Source organism: Pseudomassariella vexata (assembly GCF_002105095.1).
Source record: "Pseudomassariella vexata strain CBS 129021 chromosome Unknown BCR38scaffold_10, whole genome shotgun sequence".
Lineage (NCBI taxonomy): Eukaryota > Fungi > Ascomycota > Sordariomycetes > Amphisphaeriales > Pseudomassariaceae > Pseudomassariella > Pseudomassariella vexata.
Genome location: NW_024467965.1, coordinates 353,043 through 370,304, shown reverse-complemented (window position 1 = coordinate 370,304; position 17,262 = coordinate 353,043). Strand labels below are relative to the sequence as shown.

Here is a 17,262-nt window from a genome sequence, read left to right as displayed (position 1 = left end):
AGAGTATAGTGGCCGTGGTGCGATAGCGGCCCGTAATCGTTCCCTCGGTCCTTCCAACAGCCCGCAAAAGAGGATTACGTGCTCTGCCGTCTCAGGGGCGTCGCCACAGCGGCATAGCGGCGAGTACACGCCAAAAGCCCCTGTCTTGAATAAGAAGGCTGCTAGTCCTATTTTTCCGTCCTGATCTGGCACAGCGTAGACGCTTCCAGTCAGTTCAGGCCGAAATACTTGCCCCCTTTCGGTATCTGCATCGAAGGGCCCTCCGGTTCCTCAGCGATAGCGCGTCGCTGGCGATCGTGATGCTCTGCTCTGGTGAGCCATCTCTTCCTCCAGTGGCCGAGGAGGGCAGCCGGGACGTCCTTTTCCTCACTCATCCACTCGGAGCCCCGGGCCTCCTTCTCCATAGTGTACCCTGCCGGTCGGAGTAGCTGGGACGCTTGCTTCCTCTTCGCCGGCCTATCCTGCCGGAGTATATGTGACGCTTTAGCGCTCGCGTTGCGAAGCAGATTTCTCTTCCCGCTAAGCCGTAGCCGTTCTTCAAACTTAGCAGCCCGGGCACTAAGATAGAGGTCTAGTGACGGGGTTGCTGCTTCTGCTTCCAGGTGGCGAACCGGCGTCGCTTTGTGGGCGCCACAGACTACCCGGAGGCACTCGTTCTGTATCCCCATCAGGCTCTTAGCTGGCCCTGCCGGTTCCTCACTTATAGTATGCCACGCAGTCGCCCCGAAGGCGATCGCGCTACGGATAACCACCGTATATAACAGCCTCGCTCGTATAAGATCGCAGCCCCACGACATATTGACTAGCTTTGTCAGGGCTAGCTTTTGAGTTGCCATTTTTGTTTTAACACGCTCAACATGGGCGTGCCACGTCAGTTTGTGGTCGAACCAGACTCCTAGGAACCTCGCTGAGACTACCGGCGACACTGTGGCGTCCCCAAGGCGAATACTTTGCGGCAAGGGCTCTCGGGCCCTAGTAAAGTGCATTAGCTCACTCTTGTCAGGAGCGAACTCCATCCCGTGCCTCACTGCCCACCGCTGACACGTAGCCCATGCGCTCTCCAACCGGCGGCAGGTCGTGTCTGGATCGGTGCCGACGCTTAGCAGGTTCGTGTCGTCCGCGAACCCGACTACTAAAAGTAGTGGGTGCTGCTCCGCTAGCTCCTCGTACAGCGTTGAAATGTATAATATAAACAGTATCGGGGATAGCGGTGACCCCTGGGGGACGCCAGCTCGTAGGGGGATTGGCTCTGACTCCTTGCCATCGAACCGGAGGCGTACCGTCCTATCCTCCACGAAGCTGCGTACCCATTCCTGAACCAACTCCGGTTAGCCTTTCCGGGCTAATATGGAAATCAGCCGTCTGTAATTGACCGTATCGAATGCCCCCTTGATGTCTAGCTGTAGCAGCGAGGCGATGCCCCCGCGTCTCCACGCCGTATAGACCACGTCCTCAACTATACGTATTGCCAGTTCGGTGGACCTCCCAGCGCGGTTACCCATTTGGCCGTTTGGTAGTAGGCCGGCCGCCTCAGCTACTTTGGTGATACGCTGGCTCATCGCCGTCTCTATTACCTTCCCTACCGTGCTAAGCAGGTGTCAGGGTACGGCTAGGCCGAAGGCAATAGTACAGAGTGATGGGGAGTAACGGGCGTCCCTTCTACGTAATGCCGGGTGGTCACTGGCGGTCTCAGGTAGGGGTGCCCACGGTGATGCATTGATCTCTGCCCTCTCTATCTTCCTCCGTCTCGACTCCTTACTTATAGCCAGCCGAGGTTCTCTCTTGGATTCTGGATGTTTGCTTCCGTATGTCTGTGTTCCTCCGACTTCGGCCAATATCTTGGACAGCGGCTCCTTATCTGCAACCAAGCGATTCCCTATCCGCTGCAAACGGCTTCAACGGCTCTCATTCGCCACAAGCGGCTCTCTAGCCGCCACAAACGGCTTCCTACCTGGTGGAAGCCGGCCCGCCTCGGATGACACTTGTGGCTCTGACAACTCCTTCCCTATCCTACTTCGAGATGGTCCTTATATAGATAGCTAGGCCGCCGCTTGGACCCGGCATAACAGCAGGGTCGGCGATGCCAAGGATCTTGACTCTCGTCATCCCAAAGCTTCACATAGATTGTAATCATGATTCGGGAGTCTTTTGTCCGAAACACCCCTCCGGCGGCCCGCCGGTGTCCTGCGTTCAGTGTCCTGACACCCACTGGTGCCTATGGCATTCTGTTCTCTGACAGCAGGGCAATGGGGCGCCAGCCGCCAGGGGTCTGCTTCTGAGCTGTCATAGCGCTAATTGAATATCGCTTTCTTCCCAATTATGTGCCATTGTAGAAGGTGGAAAATAAGGGATAAAACCTAGGTTGTACGGAAATGCGCGAAAGTGTTCAATTGGACCGTGGGGTACGTTACCCGTATTGTTAGCACATTATCTGTTAGGCAACCTTTGTGGGCTTTGCCAAGACCACCAAGGTTACTACGTTACTTAGCCCTTTGGGGACTAAGTCCAACTTTCATGCTCGATAGCATTAGATAGAATGTCATGCTTTTACAACCTCACAAATATTCGACCACCATTGCGTGTAACATTATCTGTAGGAAGAGTCGTGTTTCGTCCCCGATCTAGTAGAACTCCGGATCCGTCCCAGCTAAAGAGGAGATCTCGACGCTCCTACCTAACTTATATTCTTTAAGAATCAGTCTTATAATATACACTCCTAAATTATTAGCACATTAACAGTTGTTCTTTACACTACCTGACTATTATCCTTGAGATGTGTAGTATCTGTGGGATTGAGCGCCACGGTTATACCCTAAGCCGAAGGTGTCGAATATCACGTGTGTCCAATCGAGTAGTCAGAAGTGCGTAAGATTGTATATGAACGAGGTGTATTGTTCCCTGTCCTCTCGAACTCCCGTTGCTCTGTCTTTTATAGATTCTTTAGAACATATTGGAGTGATGCGTGCACCTAGGGGGGAGGATGCTATAATGCAGTAGTGCGCAACGTTATTGTGACGACTGACACATGGACGATAAGCAGGGACATCCTGACATGGCCTGCCCTGATCTGGACGAGCGCGTTCCCCTTATAATAGGAGAACGGCCAGACATACTTGTAACCCTTTCCTTCTCTTTCTTCCCTAGTTTAGTATTCAACAATAGAGATGCACTGATATGCAACCTTGATTCGTACCTATGTGCCTCTGCCTCGTTACAGTTATAGTATCTAATTGAATGGGATTCACCTAACTAGTGGGTTCCCCTACCTTTTCGTATCACGGAGGTACATTGTTCAGGTATCTGACCCCTAAGTGGACAGTAACTTTGGTGTTACTTTTGAGAAAAGGGGTTCCTTTCGCCTTCTGAACTTTAAGTGACAATAGTCTTCTCCAGTGCCATATCATTTCTGAACCTAGGAACTGTCGAATATCACGTGTGTCCAATCGAGTAGTCAGCAGTGCGTAAGATTGTATATAAATGAGGTGTGTTCTTGTCTGTCTGTCTTCTTGTCAGGGTACGGCCTGGACCGAAGGCGATAGTACAGAGTGAAGGGGAGAAATAGGCGTGTCCCCCTGGTGGTCACCTGGTGTTCACTGGTGGTCACTTGGTGATGGCAGGTAGGGGTATCCACAGTAGTTTATTGATCTCTCCCCTCTCTATCTTCCTCCGTCTCGACTCCTTACTTATAGCCAGCCGAGGTTCTCTGTTGGATTCTGGATGTTTGCTTCCGCATGTCTGTGTTCCTCCGACTTCGGCCAACATCTTGGATAGCGGCTCTTTATCTGCAACCAAGCGATTCCCTATCCGCTGCAAACGGCTTCAACAGCTCTCATTCGCCACAAGCGGCTCTCTAGCCGCCACAAACGGCCTCCCGGCTCCTCATTCGCCACAAACGACTTCCTTCCTGGTGGAAGCCGGCCCGCCTCGGATGACACTTGTGGCTCTGACACTTCTGTTCTCGCGAACTCCCGTTGCTCTGCCTTTTATAGATGCTTTAGAACATGTCGGTAACTTTGGTGTTACTTTTGAGAAGAGGGGTTCCTTTCGCCTTCTGAACTTCAAGTGACAATAGTCTTCTCTAGTGCCATATTATTTCTGAACCTAGGAACCAGGTGCCCTATCTGATAGAAGGCGGTGTAGCGGCAATTGCACTAGTGGGTCAAAACCCTTCCTCGTAGATAAAATAGCTACACACAACACGCAGAACAGAAGAGATATACAACAATGAAGACAGGATCTACGCAGAGTCATCAATAGAGGATTGAATCCCTCAGTATCCTCGTTACGTTATTAGTAGGTCGTTGCTATCACAAGGGAGGACCAAGCCCCTAGGCCAATAGACCAAAATATCTAGAATGCCAGTGGATCACTGACACTTGGTTCCACTAACTGCTATATACAGCACTCTGTGGTTCTGTAATCGCCAGCGCTGTGACAGTTGCATTGCCTAACTATCATCCTTAAGACTTGTGTTATCCCCGTGACACTTAGGGTTAACTAAATTCGGCGTAGGGGGTTCTAGTAGTTTATGTTCTATAAATTAAGGCGGCCTTCATGGTGTTATAGTATAGGAAATAGCTAACTTCGTCTCGTACGGCGTTTAATAGGGGCTACCTAGCTGATTCTAGGAGTTTTCCTTATGATTCTAGGAATATCTCGACCTTCCGCACGGTCAGAGCCTTAGAGCGACTGGTACGATGTTACAAGGCAAATAATCCGGTTTGTAGCAGGCGCTTGGTGATAATCTTAACCATTGCAGGTAAGTTTCTAAATTGCTTAGCTATACTCCTAATATTAACGCCGCTAGCCCGCTAGGCGGCTATAGTAGCGCGAGTAGTTCGAGGGTACGTACACCTTTTGGTCACTTGCGATGAAAACGCGCGTAAGAGCTTGTGCCTCTTTATTAACTTACTATAAATTGAAATCGGGTACAAACAGGTGAGGAGTTCAGGTGGATGCGACGCGTTGAGAAGTGGGCTCGAGAATTTTTGGACCGTGATTTTGCCAATCATCCGAAGAACTCATCATAGGGAATAACCCAGAAGCGAATGGAGGCTAATATGATTTTCGGGATTTGCCATTGCTTCCGGAGCTATTCTTGGGGCGGTTTCGGGCCACCCGCCCATTCGTTCGCTTTACACAACCCGGTCAATATGTATAGTAAGCGGGAACGGGGGGTCGCAGGACTGAAACACAAGGCAGAGAAAGTGTCTCGGGTCGTGGCAACACAGTTTAAGGGTCCAAATGTGGCTACATCGTGGGGATTGAAATGTCCAATGTGTCGCAGGACTGATCTTGTTTGGTGGCGAAAATTTCAGAATAACATCACCAGTTGGTCTAGCAAGTGTATTGATAGTTTTCTCCTTGGCAATACAACGAAGCCCGGGTTCTCGACGTAGAAGCAATTTGGTAATACAACGCAGCGGCGACGACTTCATAAATCGCGACATGGTGGCAGGTCTCTGCTCCAACCGCCCAGAAGGCTTCGTGGGTATTTCATTTAGAGGCATGAACTCATCGGTCACCTGCTAATCGCATTCCCCAGGGCCCGACGTCCAAGATCACCTCCCCCCTCCCCACACAATGCTTCTTCGATGTAGTCCTAGCGCCCTTACCCACCTGGATCTACCTCTGCAGTATTCTGCTATTTCTTAGCCCGGGCTGGTCCCGCATCCCTCGACCTGCATCCACGTCGTCTTCTCCCCGCCCTTGGGTCCGCCGCGTCCTGGCGAGCGTCTACTACTTCCTCATTAGCGTCATCGTGCTCATGGAATCTGTCGAGATCGCGCGCCTCATCATAGCGGATCTAGGGATAGGGACGCTGCCGTTCGTCTACGTGGGCTGCCTGCTCGCTGTCTTGCTGCAGGCGACGGACGGCGGCTGGAGGAGACTCAGGGGCTGGTGGGCTGCGAGCATTATGTTTTGGACTGCTGGCGCGGTAGTTACGGCCCTTAAATTCGTGGCGCTGACGAAATTCACGGGGATATTGGCCCGAGAGGAGACCCTTTATCCGGTGGAGCATCAGTTCACGGATTTAGTGGTACTGATGATCTTCTATGGGTTCTTGGTCGGAGCCGAGGTGGCCATGGTGGTTGTACGCCAGAAGTCAATGTCGGGGGCAGCTGTGGAGACGCAGGGAGATGTTATCCAGTTGAGGGAGACTTTGGGGAAATGAGGGGAATTTTCGGTCGCAGGCTTCGCATTTGCGTGGAGTTGGTATTCTGCGGTGTTATTGCGACGCCATGGAGCTGGGAAGGGATCGCCCAGTCGGGCAGCTTGGACATTAGTAGTATTGCGGCCATCAGCCATACAGAGAAGATCAAGTTGCAAAACGCATGGTAGTGATATAGATGGCCAGCCAGCCAGAAGGCCGGCATATTCAAATCACATCCACAAGCCAGTCCTGTACCATTCAGCTGAGACTGATACAACTGATCGGGAGGATGTCCGGGCAAACCTACGCTGGAGTGTTTCGTCACGTCACTAAAAACCGTTTACACCTATGCTCCGTTTTGATCTGGCACATGAGGAAGGCCATCCTATCATCAGGAGGCCGAGTCGAGACCGCATATCAAAGCCGCTTCCAGTTGGTGCAGCGTGGCAGCCCAAAACATAGCGTGGTAGAACTTGAGACTGATTAAAGTGATCGATACGGACTTGACCCTGACAAAACCAGCTTCCGCACAAGCCTGATATTTTTGGCTACTGAAACTATCGGTTGTATTATCTCCACTGATCCATTTGAATATAAGTGAACAGGTTAAGGTTGGTCATTGCCACGGCGGTACTTTGGTGAAATTCCTTGGATTATGCCATGACACAGCGGTACAAGGCGCTGCCGAGGTTTTCATACACTAACGATAGTGTCGTCCATATAGTGGATTCTATCGCAATCCACTCATGTCAAAAAGCAAGAACCTTTCGGAACACTGTCATGCCTACGTCGGCATGCCGTCAAACTATAATTGACGAGGTGAGCATATATATCGATCTGCATCAGGCAGGTGCAAGTTTCCGTGAGCGTTCAGCCACGATAACGCGCGCCCTCCAGCCACTTGTGAGAGTATGTATGTACTTCCATTGTGTACCACCGTTGGTAGGCACAAGATCTACTCGGGCAGGCGTTGCGATATGACTACATATCAAGCCGACATGAGGCGGCAACAAGGCACAGCATCTTGAACTTGAACTTTAGAATCGAGCGCGGTGTAGCACTAATCCACGGGCCCAATCAACCGTTGTCAGAACCTAGAAGTCTGCAGCCTTCAAAAGGAGCTACACGCCAACTGACAACCATCCAAGTTGGATATTCTTGGCAGCTTGGGTTCCGGTGGTTTAGAATCGGCGATGCCTTGCTCTCAAACGCTAAAGTCGGACCATTGCCACAGCCTTATCGTACGCACCGCTGCGTCTATGTGGCTTGAGATGCCGTCATGGACTTTGAGGGCAGAGGCTCATATGGACGTCGGGTGAAAGCGAGAATGAAGCCGTCAAGGGGTTCGCGTCGTCCCAGACAGGCGGCTTGTCTCGTAACAGAGACTTCGGAGATCCGAGGCCTGGTTTTTATTGGTCCAAGATGTAGCACAACATGCTAAATTGAAGCAAATGCATATGTGAGGAATCGTAAGTCAAGAATGGCATGCTTGGAGGAAGTAGACTTGCGGTTTGCTGGACAGGGATGGCAAGGCACCGTAGCGGTGATTGACCTTTGTATCCGACCATTATTGGCCCACTAGGTACAAGCCCTGGTTGATTGGCCCTGATGCCTTGCTAAGGACAGAAACCCTAGTCGACGATCCCACCGCGATCTGGAGAGGAAAACGCTCTGCAGATATCTTACCCACTTATCTTTCCCTGCCTTAGAACAAGGTCATTTTTCTCCCCATTTTTTCCGGCCTTGTGGTCTCACCACGAACGGAATCTCGCTAACGCCCACCGGCCGCCTGCTACCCGTTCGCTGCTTTGCGGCTCGATTCATTCCTGCTGCAGATGAAACCGAATCGAACCGTAACTTGTGCGTCTTTCGGTGAAACCCTGAAACTACGTGGTGATGGCATTTGCTATTGTCGGTTAACCTTCTTTGCGGTAATGACAGAGACCTCGGTCAGCGTCGCTTGATGGTTTCTTCCACTGCCCGTTGGCAGTTTGCGACATCGCAAAGCAGCACACGGCCTGACGGATGATTGGCCAAAGCTCTGCTCAAACCTACTACCCTACTGTTGTTGGGCGATCAAGTCGTCGAGGAGACGTACGCAATTCAGGCTTAACGCAGAGATGGAGCTTCGAAATTTCGATGTCCAAAAAGACGGTGATTTCAACTGACCCACAGACGGGATAGTTCATGGTTCCACCCGGTATCCCGGCTTTCTTAAAGCGGGTGGTGCTGGGAGAATGTGGTTGGATATGGTCAATGCGAGCATAGCCTGGCGTCTGCGGCTGGCTTTGAGACACCCACCGCGGTTTTAGTCGCCCGATCATGGCCATGACGAAAGCATCCTGCGATCATCCAACGGTTTGGAGATCAATCACATACAGATTCCCATCTCTGAGAGTATGAGAATTGGGTCCAGAAGTCCCGCCCAGTGCCACAATGATGGGGTCCTGTAAGCTAGCAGCCGAACCCAAATGCCTACTACTACCAGCCACTGCTTTCCCGTACGCTTTTGTTATTCCGTCTTAGCGATCACGATCCCACACGAAGGACGAAAACATGGGTCAGTCAAGTGTTGATTACCGTTGTGTCTCCTAAGCCGCAACTTCCCTTTGCATCCCTACATTTGTATCATCTTGAGTATCGTCTTCGTTCGTCTTCCGCGTCTTCTTCCGGATTAGGTACATAAACACATTCATCCAACGGCATTTTAAGCACTGCATCCACAGCTCTTGAGAATTAATAAATAGCTTCATCAACAACACCGAATTTCGCCGTTTCATCATCATCACCACACTGCGCATTACTCCCTCAACTTTCCATCTTGAGAGGCTCTCCCACACCAGTCGTAACGTGCACATCGTCAGTGTGATGCTGCACTGCAAAGAACGAATTCCAACCATGCCAGGTCTAAATTACTGGGAAGATAGCGCCCTTGATGTAAGCAGACTTATATATTCTTCGACGACGCACTCTATATCACCATTCCCTACATTAGCCCCTATGCGGCTGTTTCATGTCATGCACTGAATACACTCAAATCCGTCTGCTCTTTTCCCTTACGCCGTATGCTTACAACAAACTAGTACCATTTCGATACAGAAAACCAAGCCTCAGCGGAATCTGGTACTATACAACCCATCCCAGTTGGTCCGAAGGATTCGGTTCACGATGCGATTATCTACCCGGGACTCTATGCCCCCAGTGGCTACGACATGATGAATATTCTCGTACGTATTCTATTGCGGTCCAGACTACACATTCACACACTCTAACCGCCAGTAGGTTCGAGTCATGTCTAGGGCAAATCCCATTATCGAGCTCGGCGCCATTGATGCCTCTTGCGCTCTCATTTTGTGCGATCTTCAACAGCCAGACTGCCCCGTGGTGTATGCCAACGACCCGTTTGTCGAATTGACGGGATACAGCCAGAGGGAGGTGATTGGTCGGAACTGCCGGTTCATGCAAGCACCAGGCGGAACAGTACGAAAATCGTCGGCACGGAAACACGTCGACAAGGACACCATCAAGAAGATGCGCCGAGCTGTCGAACGAAATGAAGAACTGGCTGTTGAGGTTGTTAATTTCAAGAAGAACGGTCGACAATTCATCAACCTGTTAGCCATGATTCCTATCTGTTGGAACAGTGCCGAACCGAAATATTCGGTCGGCTTCCAGGCCGAAAAGACCTGGTAATTCAAGGCTTGAGACATCTGCCACACACCAAGAATATATACGAGATCGAAGATAAACGAACGGTTAGGGGTTTTAGTGGCGAGCATCATCGAGGCTTTCACGTCAGCGAGTTTGCTGCATTTTTCCGGTGCTACTAGGCATTTGCATCTAGACGGTTACGGTATCCCACTGCTTTCAGGCATAGCATGATACCCCATATTTACGACGTTAGCATAGGATCGGGTCTTTGGCGCACTGATTTACTGTATGGAACTTGCAGAAAACATATCACAGATACGAGGCGTTTAGGACAATGTGCAATATGGCACGACCAGATTCGTTACGATACTGTACGTGACAGTACATGGCATGTAGAATTCAATCTCTTCCAATGGTACATTTGTATAGGTTCTGTTCTCTGTGTACGAGCACCGATATTAGGCATTCACAGAGTATGGCCTGGGTTAAACGACCAAGTAAGTTACCAAACGAATCGAGCAGAGGCATCTTTCTGTGCGGCATTTCAAATCTGCGATTATGAAAGTGGTGGAAAGCAGTACGCGACCCGATTTACGACGCAAAAGCTACACCTGCGAAAGTGAGCCTTTGTTTGTTAGACCACCTCGAACAAACAAAGGGGGCTGCTGAGCACTGGACAACTCAGCTTTCCACATACACACCTGCTTCCCAAGGCACCCAGGCTACGTGCAGCTAAGGAAATCCCCTTTGAGTATATTGAGATACCATTTCCCTACGCGTACTTCGTATTCGAAAGAGCTGACGAAAAGACTGTTGATACAACGTCAGTGGTCGATCGTCTAGTAGAAACCAGGGGTCCTGGCATCGTCAACGAGCCCAGTGGGTGGTTCGGAACCGACATTGGTAAGTGGGACTGCGAACTGCGAACTCAACGTTGGTACATCTCTCGAGGTATGCAGACTATTAGCGTCTTATAGACCCCCACAATACTTAGTGTCTTATTCGATTTTATTGCTCTGGCGGTAATGATACCCTTGTCCAGAAAAAGAAGCACAGATATTTTCATAGAATGTATGTGTTGATCAGCCTCTTAACGTGAGCATCTCAAATGCTGACAACATGCATGCCCAGAGAGGTGTGCGACGTTTTTTTCTCGAAAAGTAGGGACGGACCAGTCACACGCCTGCGATGGCCGTTAAGGTTCCATAGAATCGGTAATCTCTATGACGATTTTGATTGTTCCAGCTCCACCCAGAGGGTGCACCAAACACGGTTACTCCGAGTGACGAGCGACATGGTGTTACCTGAAGATTGCCGGCGGAAGAATACGCTCTAGATGATGCTCGGAAAAGACGACCAACTTATCCGGCCTTTGATTGGTACTGCATGATGGTCGCACGCAACTACGTTCCGGTAGTTAGTCACATATCACCTGATTCCCGTGAGATTATACGACATCCGTGGTCTTCAGACATTCAAGACGAGCCAGCCCAGTGCTCATGATCGACTCCAAGTTGGTTGAGTTACAGCCTGCTGGCATCCGAAGTGTTTCTTGAAGATTCTGGTTGCGATGTCTTGCATCGGCATCGTTTCCGGCTCTGATGAACAGGGATTCGTGGGAGGTGTGATAGACCTACGTGTCTGGAAGGAAACGGCTTGCCATCTCAAGCTTTCCTTCCATTCGTATATTCGGATGGAGTGATCTGATCATTGGAGGTTAGCCCGAATCTTGCATCCCGCAACGCGACGTTGGGCCTCTTGGGCTCTAGTTTTGCAGGGTACACTCAAAAGATTTTCACTCTCCAGGAAAATGGCGACTGAAAATGGAACTACATGCTGGATGGAGCAGAAAGAAACTTGGTGTGCTACATTCTCTTCCCCGACCCTGATTTTAGCCGTCGAATTGACTGATCTATTCACTACATGTGCTCCAGAACGGGCTTGACTACTAGTGCTTTGCGGAATAAGACAAGCACCTTCCATCGCATCTTAATCTTCAATTTGTCTCCTGTTTGTCGGGTGTCGATTCGATACATTTGTACTTCAGTGTGTTCGGTGATGAATGCCAATCCCTACCGTCCGTGATGGATGCCTTACCGCTAGTACTCAAGTTGCTCGTGCAATGACACTACCCTTGCACCATAGACCCATTGCCCTGTGCTTTGCTGGGAAACTTTGCAGACACTAGACCCAAGCCGTAATTTTCGCGGGCAACGTCAGTTGCTGTGTCTTTCTCGATCGTCCAATCGTCCATTACAACCCACTTGCCACTCGGCCATCAACGACGCATGGCGTACTTGAGGGGCAGAGTACAAGACGCCGAATTTGCCACATCTACTTAGACGTCATTAAATGTATCTGTTTAGGAAGAATAATCCTATGTTGTCTGTCTCGTACATGTGCGATCTGTTTTCGTTCCCATGCTGGCGAAAAAGAAAAAAAAGAAAAAAAAAACCCCGATGCATGGAGCTTCTCCATGTAACATCATCGGTGCTGTCCATAATTTGAAGCGTCTAGAGGAATCGATGAAAAGGTTTCCGACTTCGTACAATCACGCTGTCTCGAGCAGGCTTTGTCACTGCTAATGTTACATAAATGTTGTAGCTCCGTGGTATGTTCCAAACCAACCCCCTCGGCTATCACAGCCACTTCTGCAAGAACTCTGAGCAGCCCATGCCTATTTTCATGTCACGCAAACAGGTCATGGTGTCTGATCCTACAAGTTGCAATACAGTACCATCGTTCACGCCATCACTACTCAGCGGACGGATAGACCTGGCCACGAAGTTGGCTACCACCCGATATGAGGGCACCACACATCCCTTACTGGGATTGGTTGATGCGGATTACCCATGCTGTACGACGAAGAATAACTGAACTCGATTTCAAGTTGCGTTGCTGAATTGGAGAATCGATCACTCGATACTAGTGGTTTCCTACCCCAGGAACATTACGGGAACTAGCAGCACGCCGAGAGCGAGGGCGACATTGGGGCAATTGGTCTCATCCGGAGCATTGTACGCGGGCGAGTGTGGCTTTGTTCCATCCTGGAAACTTGAAATACCCCGAGTACAAACAGATTTCTTAGTGCAGCTCTTCCTCATCGGATCGGAAAGTGTGGAAAAATGCCATTTAAGAGACAATCCCTCCCTACCATACCATTTTTAGGTATACTGGACGGTACATGATGCTTATATCTTCCATAGAGATTTTTCATGCTCGTAAAGGAATTATCGGTACGACGAGGTTACTACTCGTTCGTAGCCCACGGTCTATAATCGAAGAAGATCTGGTGTATAGTAATTCGCACATCAAGCCAAGTCACTATGGCTATATCAGCGCCTCAATCTGGAAAGAACTTGCAAGCGAGCTTCATGCTGCCTGTGAAGCAGGAGTCAAACTCACCCTTGTTAACACATCCCCGCAGATGGAGACCAAACTCGGTAGATTTGGTGAGTCTTTTCATGTTGCGTTGTTCACAAGCCACACTTCTAGCAAGCTAGTCTACTACATGAGTTTCAAAATCTTTTACATGCCAGGCAGGTAGGAATTTGGACTCCACCAAGCCGACGCTGAATCTGAACATGTCTGAGAGTCTTGGGTCACCGGAAATGTTTGAGGAGAATATGAAACTTGGATCGAGCTCCAGTCTTAATGCCATGGATCGTCTTTGCAATGTTTCTCCGTAGCCACCGGATGCCTTATGACCGAATAACTCAATTCGTCATTTGAGATGACACGAGTTTTCCGCAGACCAAAGAAGCCAAGTAGAGAGGATTGAGTTGTTGCTCTTCTATTAGTCGTCGGGACAGAGTAATAATGTGCATGCTCCTGGCATCGTAATCACAGTGACCCCCACGCAGCTACGCTCAATTCTCAGTCACTCTGATTGAGGTAGTCGTATTCAATTCAACTCACCTAGTGCCCATCAACTATGCATGATAGGCACTGTGGTATCTACAGAACTTTCCCATATATAGACTAGAATAAAAATAAGTAAGCCGGTAAGTTCTTGAGTCAGAAGTGCGTTCTACTGCGGGAACGGACAACTAGCCTTGGTACTGATACGCGCCAATATTCAATACCCTTAACTCAACGCAACAGAAAGGGGCCATATTGGAAGAAAATAGTAGCGACTTGTAGGGATTGATCGATTGATAGATATGCAACCTGGTTTCAGTGGAGGAGTTGCATATTCATTTGGACGCTACCTAAAGAAAGAGAGGGAAAAGGTAGAAAAGGAAAACAGCCCGAATCGAGCTCATCATCTCCAGATTGCCAACCGAGATACCACAGAGACAAGAAAAAGCTCACACTTGTCTGTGCGACGCCCTGCCAGAGGTCTCAGTATAGCGCCTGCGCCCCCGTTTCTGTGGGTACTTGTCGTGGTCACCAGAACCTCGTCGTCTGCCTTGCCAGGAGGTCTGGGCCATGTCTGAGGGCCGTCTAGGACACGTAATTCTGCGCTATGACAACTAGATTATGTGGATTATTGCCCGCTTTTGGAAAATCAAATCGTACTTGGCAATAATAAGGCCTGGTCTGGCCGGTTTGGTAGGATTACTGCACCATGGCTGAGAATATGCAGTGTCTTGGTTCAGTTTGGGAGTTTCCTAGATTTGAGGAAGTATAAGCAACTGTTAGGGCGAGTCAGGATAGGAGGCGTGGTACGTGGAAACGTAAAACTTGAAGTTGGAAAAGGGCGGGGACGAACCGGATCGAGTTGATGTAAAAGGGTCGAACGAAAATGCTTGTGTATGGATATGGAAAATTGCAAAACCTGGCTTCTTTAATGGTAGTCAGTTCGGAGCATTTCATCGCGGTGTAACAGTGATGTACTCAACTGATCCTGCGACGGTAGAGAACTGGGATAATCATAAGAAGTTGAACTTCACTCTAAACATCCCATATCATTGTTCGTTATCTCATTACCAAATGGAATGTATACGGCGATAAATTCTCGCTTGTCTTCCTTGCCTCTTCATTCTCAGTCGTGGAATTTCCGCACCATATTGCTGGATGTTCCAATTATCTCATACCTGATAACCCTATGTCGTTTTCCCGTCTTTCGATATGTAGTTCTACTCTCGATATTTCAGTAAAATATTGGGAGATGCCTCCTTTATCTTCTCCTTGGTAGTCGTGCCGTTTGCCCCTTGCCACTCCTTCGTCCCGTGGTTTTACTCGTGAAACTTTCGCAGCATGTTTGACCTTCGGGTGTACTTCGTGCTATGCTGGCCAGATTGTTTAGTAATGTCTCGTGAGTGGCCATGCCGTTGATGAAGTCTTGAAATTGAATGTCATCCTGGACGGGGAGCAAAGGGTCTCGCATGAGGCTGTATTTTCGTTCGAGCTCCTTGGTCTTAAATTTGGATAACGTTTGCGGATTGACGCTCGAAGTTTTGCGAACATTGGTGGCGATGTTGCCAATTTCGAACAGTGCCATCATGGCTAATGGAACGGTAATTTGAAGATATATGTACGGGATCATAGGCGATGATTGGTTGAGATCGTTCGGCGTGCGCGTTTGACAATTCTCGTTAACTTAAGAATAGTAGATGAGAAAAAGATGACCGACGAGTGATTGGATATGCTGAAAAGCGCTGTTGGAAAGACTTCTCAGATTTAACTAGTTGATGGGTTATGACCCTGGTGCTGGAGTTTCTCCTAATGGTGTAAGACTCGTGAGACTGCCGTTGTCGAAGGTCGGAGTTTACGGTACTAGTATGAAACTGTTAACTGGAAAAGGGGTCGTTGACTGGCGATTTTTTTAGCGATTATTGCGATGAAGAGCTCGCCATTGACTTGGATTAACCTCTTGTAGATGACCAATTGTCGAGCCTGTCATGTATCTGCACCTCCCAAGTAGTCGTGGATTTGGTTTGTCTTGAGTTGTCGAGATAGAATTCGGGAAGCTAGAAGAACTCGACGAGAGCAAAATCATTTGTGCCATTGTGCGGCTATGGATGGGACAGTTGGTTGGTACACACGTATTCCAAATTTAATCGAGACAGGCGATACACAATTGAGCCCCTGGGCAAAACAGGTGGTTATACGTAACTCGGGTTTGGAAATATCTGGTGTGCACAAATTCTGTAATATGGAGCCAACATTTTAATAAACGTGGATTTACGTGCGGCATAAGACAAGTTGAGTTATGAAGGTCAAAAAGAGCTGGACTAGAAACGGAGTATATACATGGGCGATATGAAAATTAATTCCCGATGGATGAAATGGGAATTTAGTAAAACTAGTAAATCATATTTGCGATTTTCTCCATAGCATTCTTCTAAGTCCTTAAGTAGCTTGGAAGAGGGACATCCATCTTATGTAGTGCTGCTACTTATAAGCTCATATAACGGACAACCAATTCATAAAAAGGCCTCAAGTATACTACATTGGACGGAGCTTTACGCTTTAATATCCAGGAGACGTAATCCCATTAAAACGACATTTTAGCAGTAAACTTACAACGACAGTATACCATGCCGTGTTCAGATAATGAGACACTGGGTTACTTGAGGTTGCTACCGTATATTGTTTTCTTGCCAAGCTGCCCAGGAGCCTCCAAATGGCACTTCACCCCTGAGAATTCTACAGGACTACAGGAGGATCCATAATCGTTGTTGAGCCATTATTTCTTGAAGGTTTCAAGATGTGTTGAATTAAGCTGTGCGCCCTGGTTTATGTGATATTCGCGGGGGAACCTAAGTTACCTCGACATGGCTTATGTCTGAGTTACATCTCTGTCATGAGATGGTCACATGTATCCTACAAAATATAGATACAATAAGTCATAACCACGAGTAAGGGGTACGCGTACCACATGCCAAGGGATTCCACCCATTGAAGACGATGTTCCTGCCCCTGGTAGGCTCCTATTTTCATCGACGTGTCGGGGAATGGCCCCGTGACTCAAGTCGAAGATGAAAGTGAGTTTGCTTTTGAGTCCATACTGAAGATACCACATCTATAAGTAACTTCAGTTATTTGAAGATTTGTTTTGTCGGAAGCAAAGATTTTGTCGAATATCACTGACACTTACTTTGGTCAGCAAAGCGGAACAATCACAGTAGACACCACCCCAGTATCTGTACATCAACTTCAGTGTTTGATAGGTCAGTCCATTGCATATACTTGCTTAATTGTTCAATGTCTACTGAAGTACTTGTGAACTGCCACTACAAGCAGTGAGGTACTTACTGCTGTTAGCTGTCCAACCAAAGAAGCTCAAGGATACCACTCTATATCGATAAACGAAGCGGCTACCCACGGGCGCTTTCCGCCGGCTCACGACGTCAGTTGAACCGAACAAGTCGTCGCTTCCTAACCTTCGCAATGTCAGATTGCTGACTTACATTCTGCGGTCTCTTCTGCGACAATCCATCAATGTACCCAATTGAGCTTTTAATTAAAGCCGGCGAGGTTCTACCACCGACATGAAGACTCGAATACTT

The 17,262-nt window shown here is 48.8% G+C and overlaps 2 protein-coding genes across 2 annotated transcripts; both read left to right on the top strand.

The window, feature by feature from the left end:
• Positions 1 to 5,013: 5,013 nt before the first annotated feature.
• On the top strand, positions 5,014 to 6,660 carry BCR38DRAFT_439825 (uncharacterized protein). Its single transcript, XM_040860661.1, has 3 exons — positions 5,014 to 5,487; positions 5,546 to 6,402; positions 6,461 to 6,660. The coding sequence occupies exons 1-2, from the start codon at positions 5,449 to 5,451 to the stop codon at positions 6,173 to 6,175; spliced, it is 669 nt and encodes a 222-aa protein (XP_040713380.1). The 5' UTR covers positions 5,014 to 5,448; the 3' UTR covers positions 6,176 to 6,402; positions 6,461 to 6,660.
• A 2,392-nt stretch (positions 6,661 to 9,052) lies between these two features.
• BCR38DRAFT_411187 (vivid PAS protein VVD) lies at positions 9,053 to 9,847 on the top strand (the record flags this gene model as incomplete). The annotated part of the gene is made up of 3 exons (XM_040858546.1): positions 9,053 to 9,091; positions 9,238 to 9,381; positions 9,437 to 9,847. 3 exons carry the CDS (start codon positions 9,053 to 9,055, stop codon positions 9,845 to 9,847), a joined length of 594 nt encoding a protein of 197 aa, XP_040713379.1.
• Between the last annotated feature and the right edge of the window lie 7,415 nt (positions 9,848 to 17,262).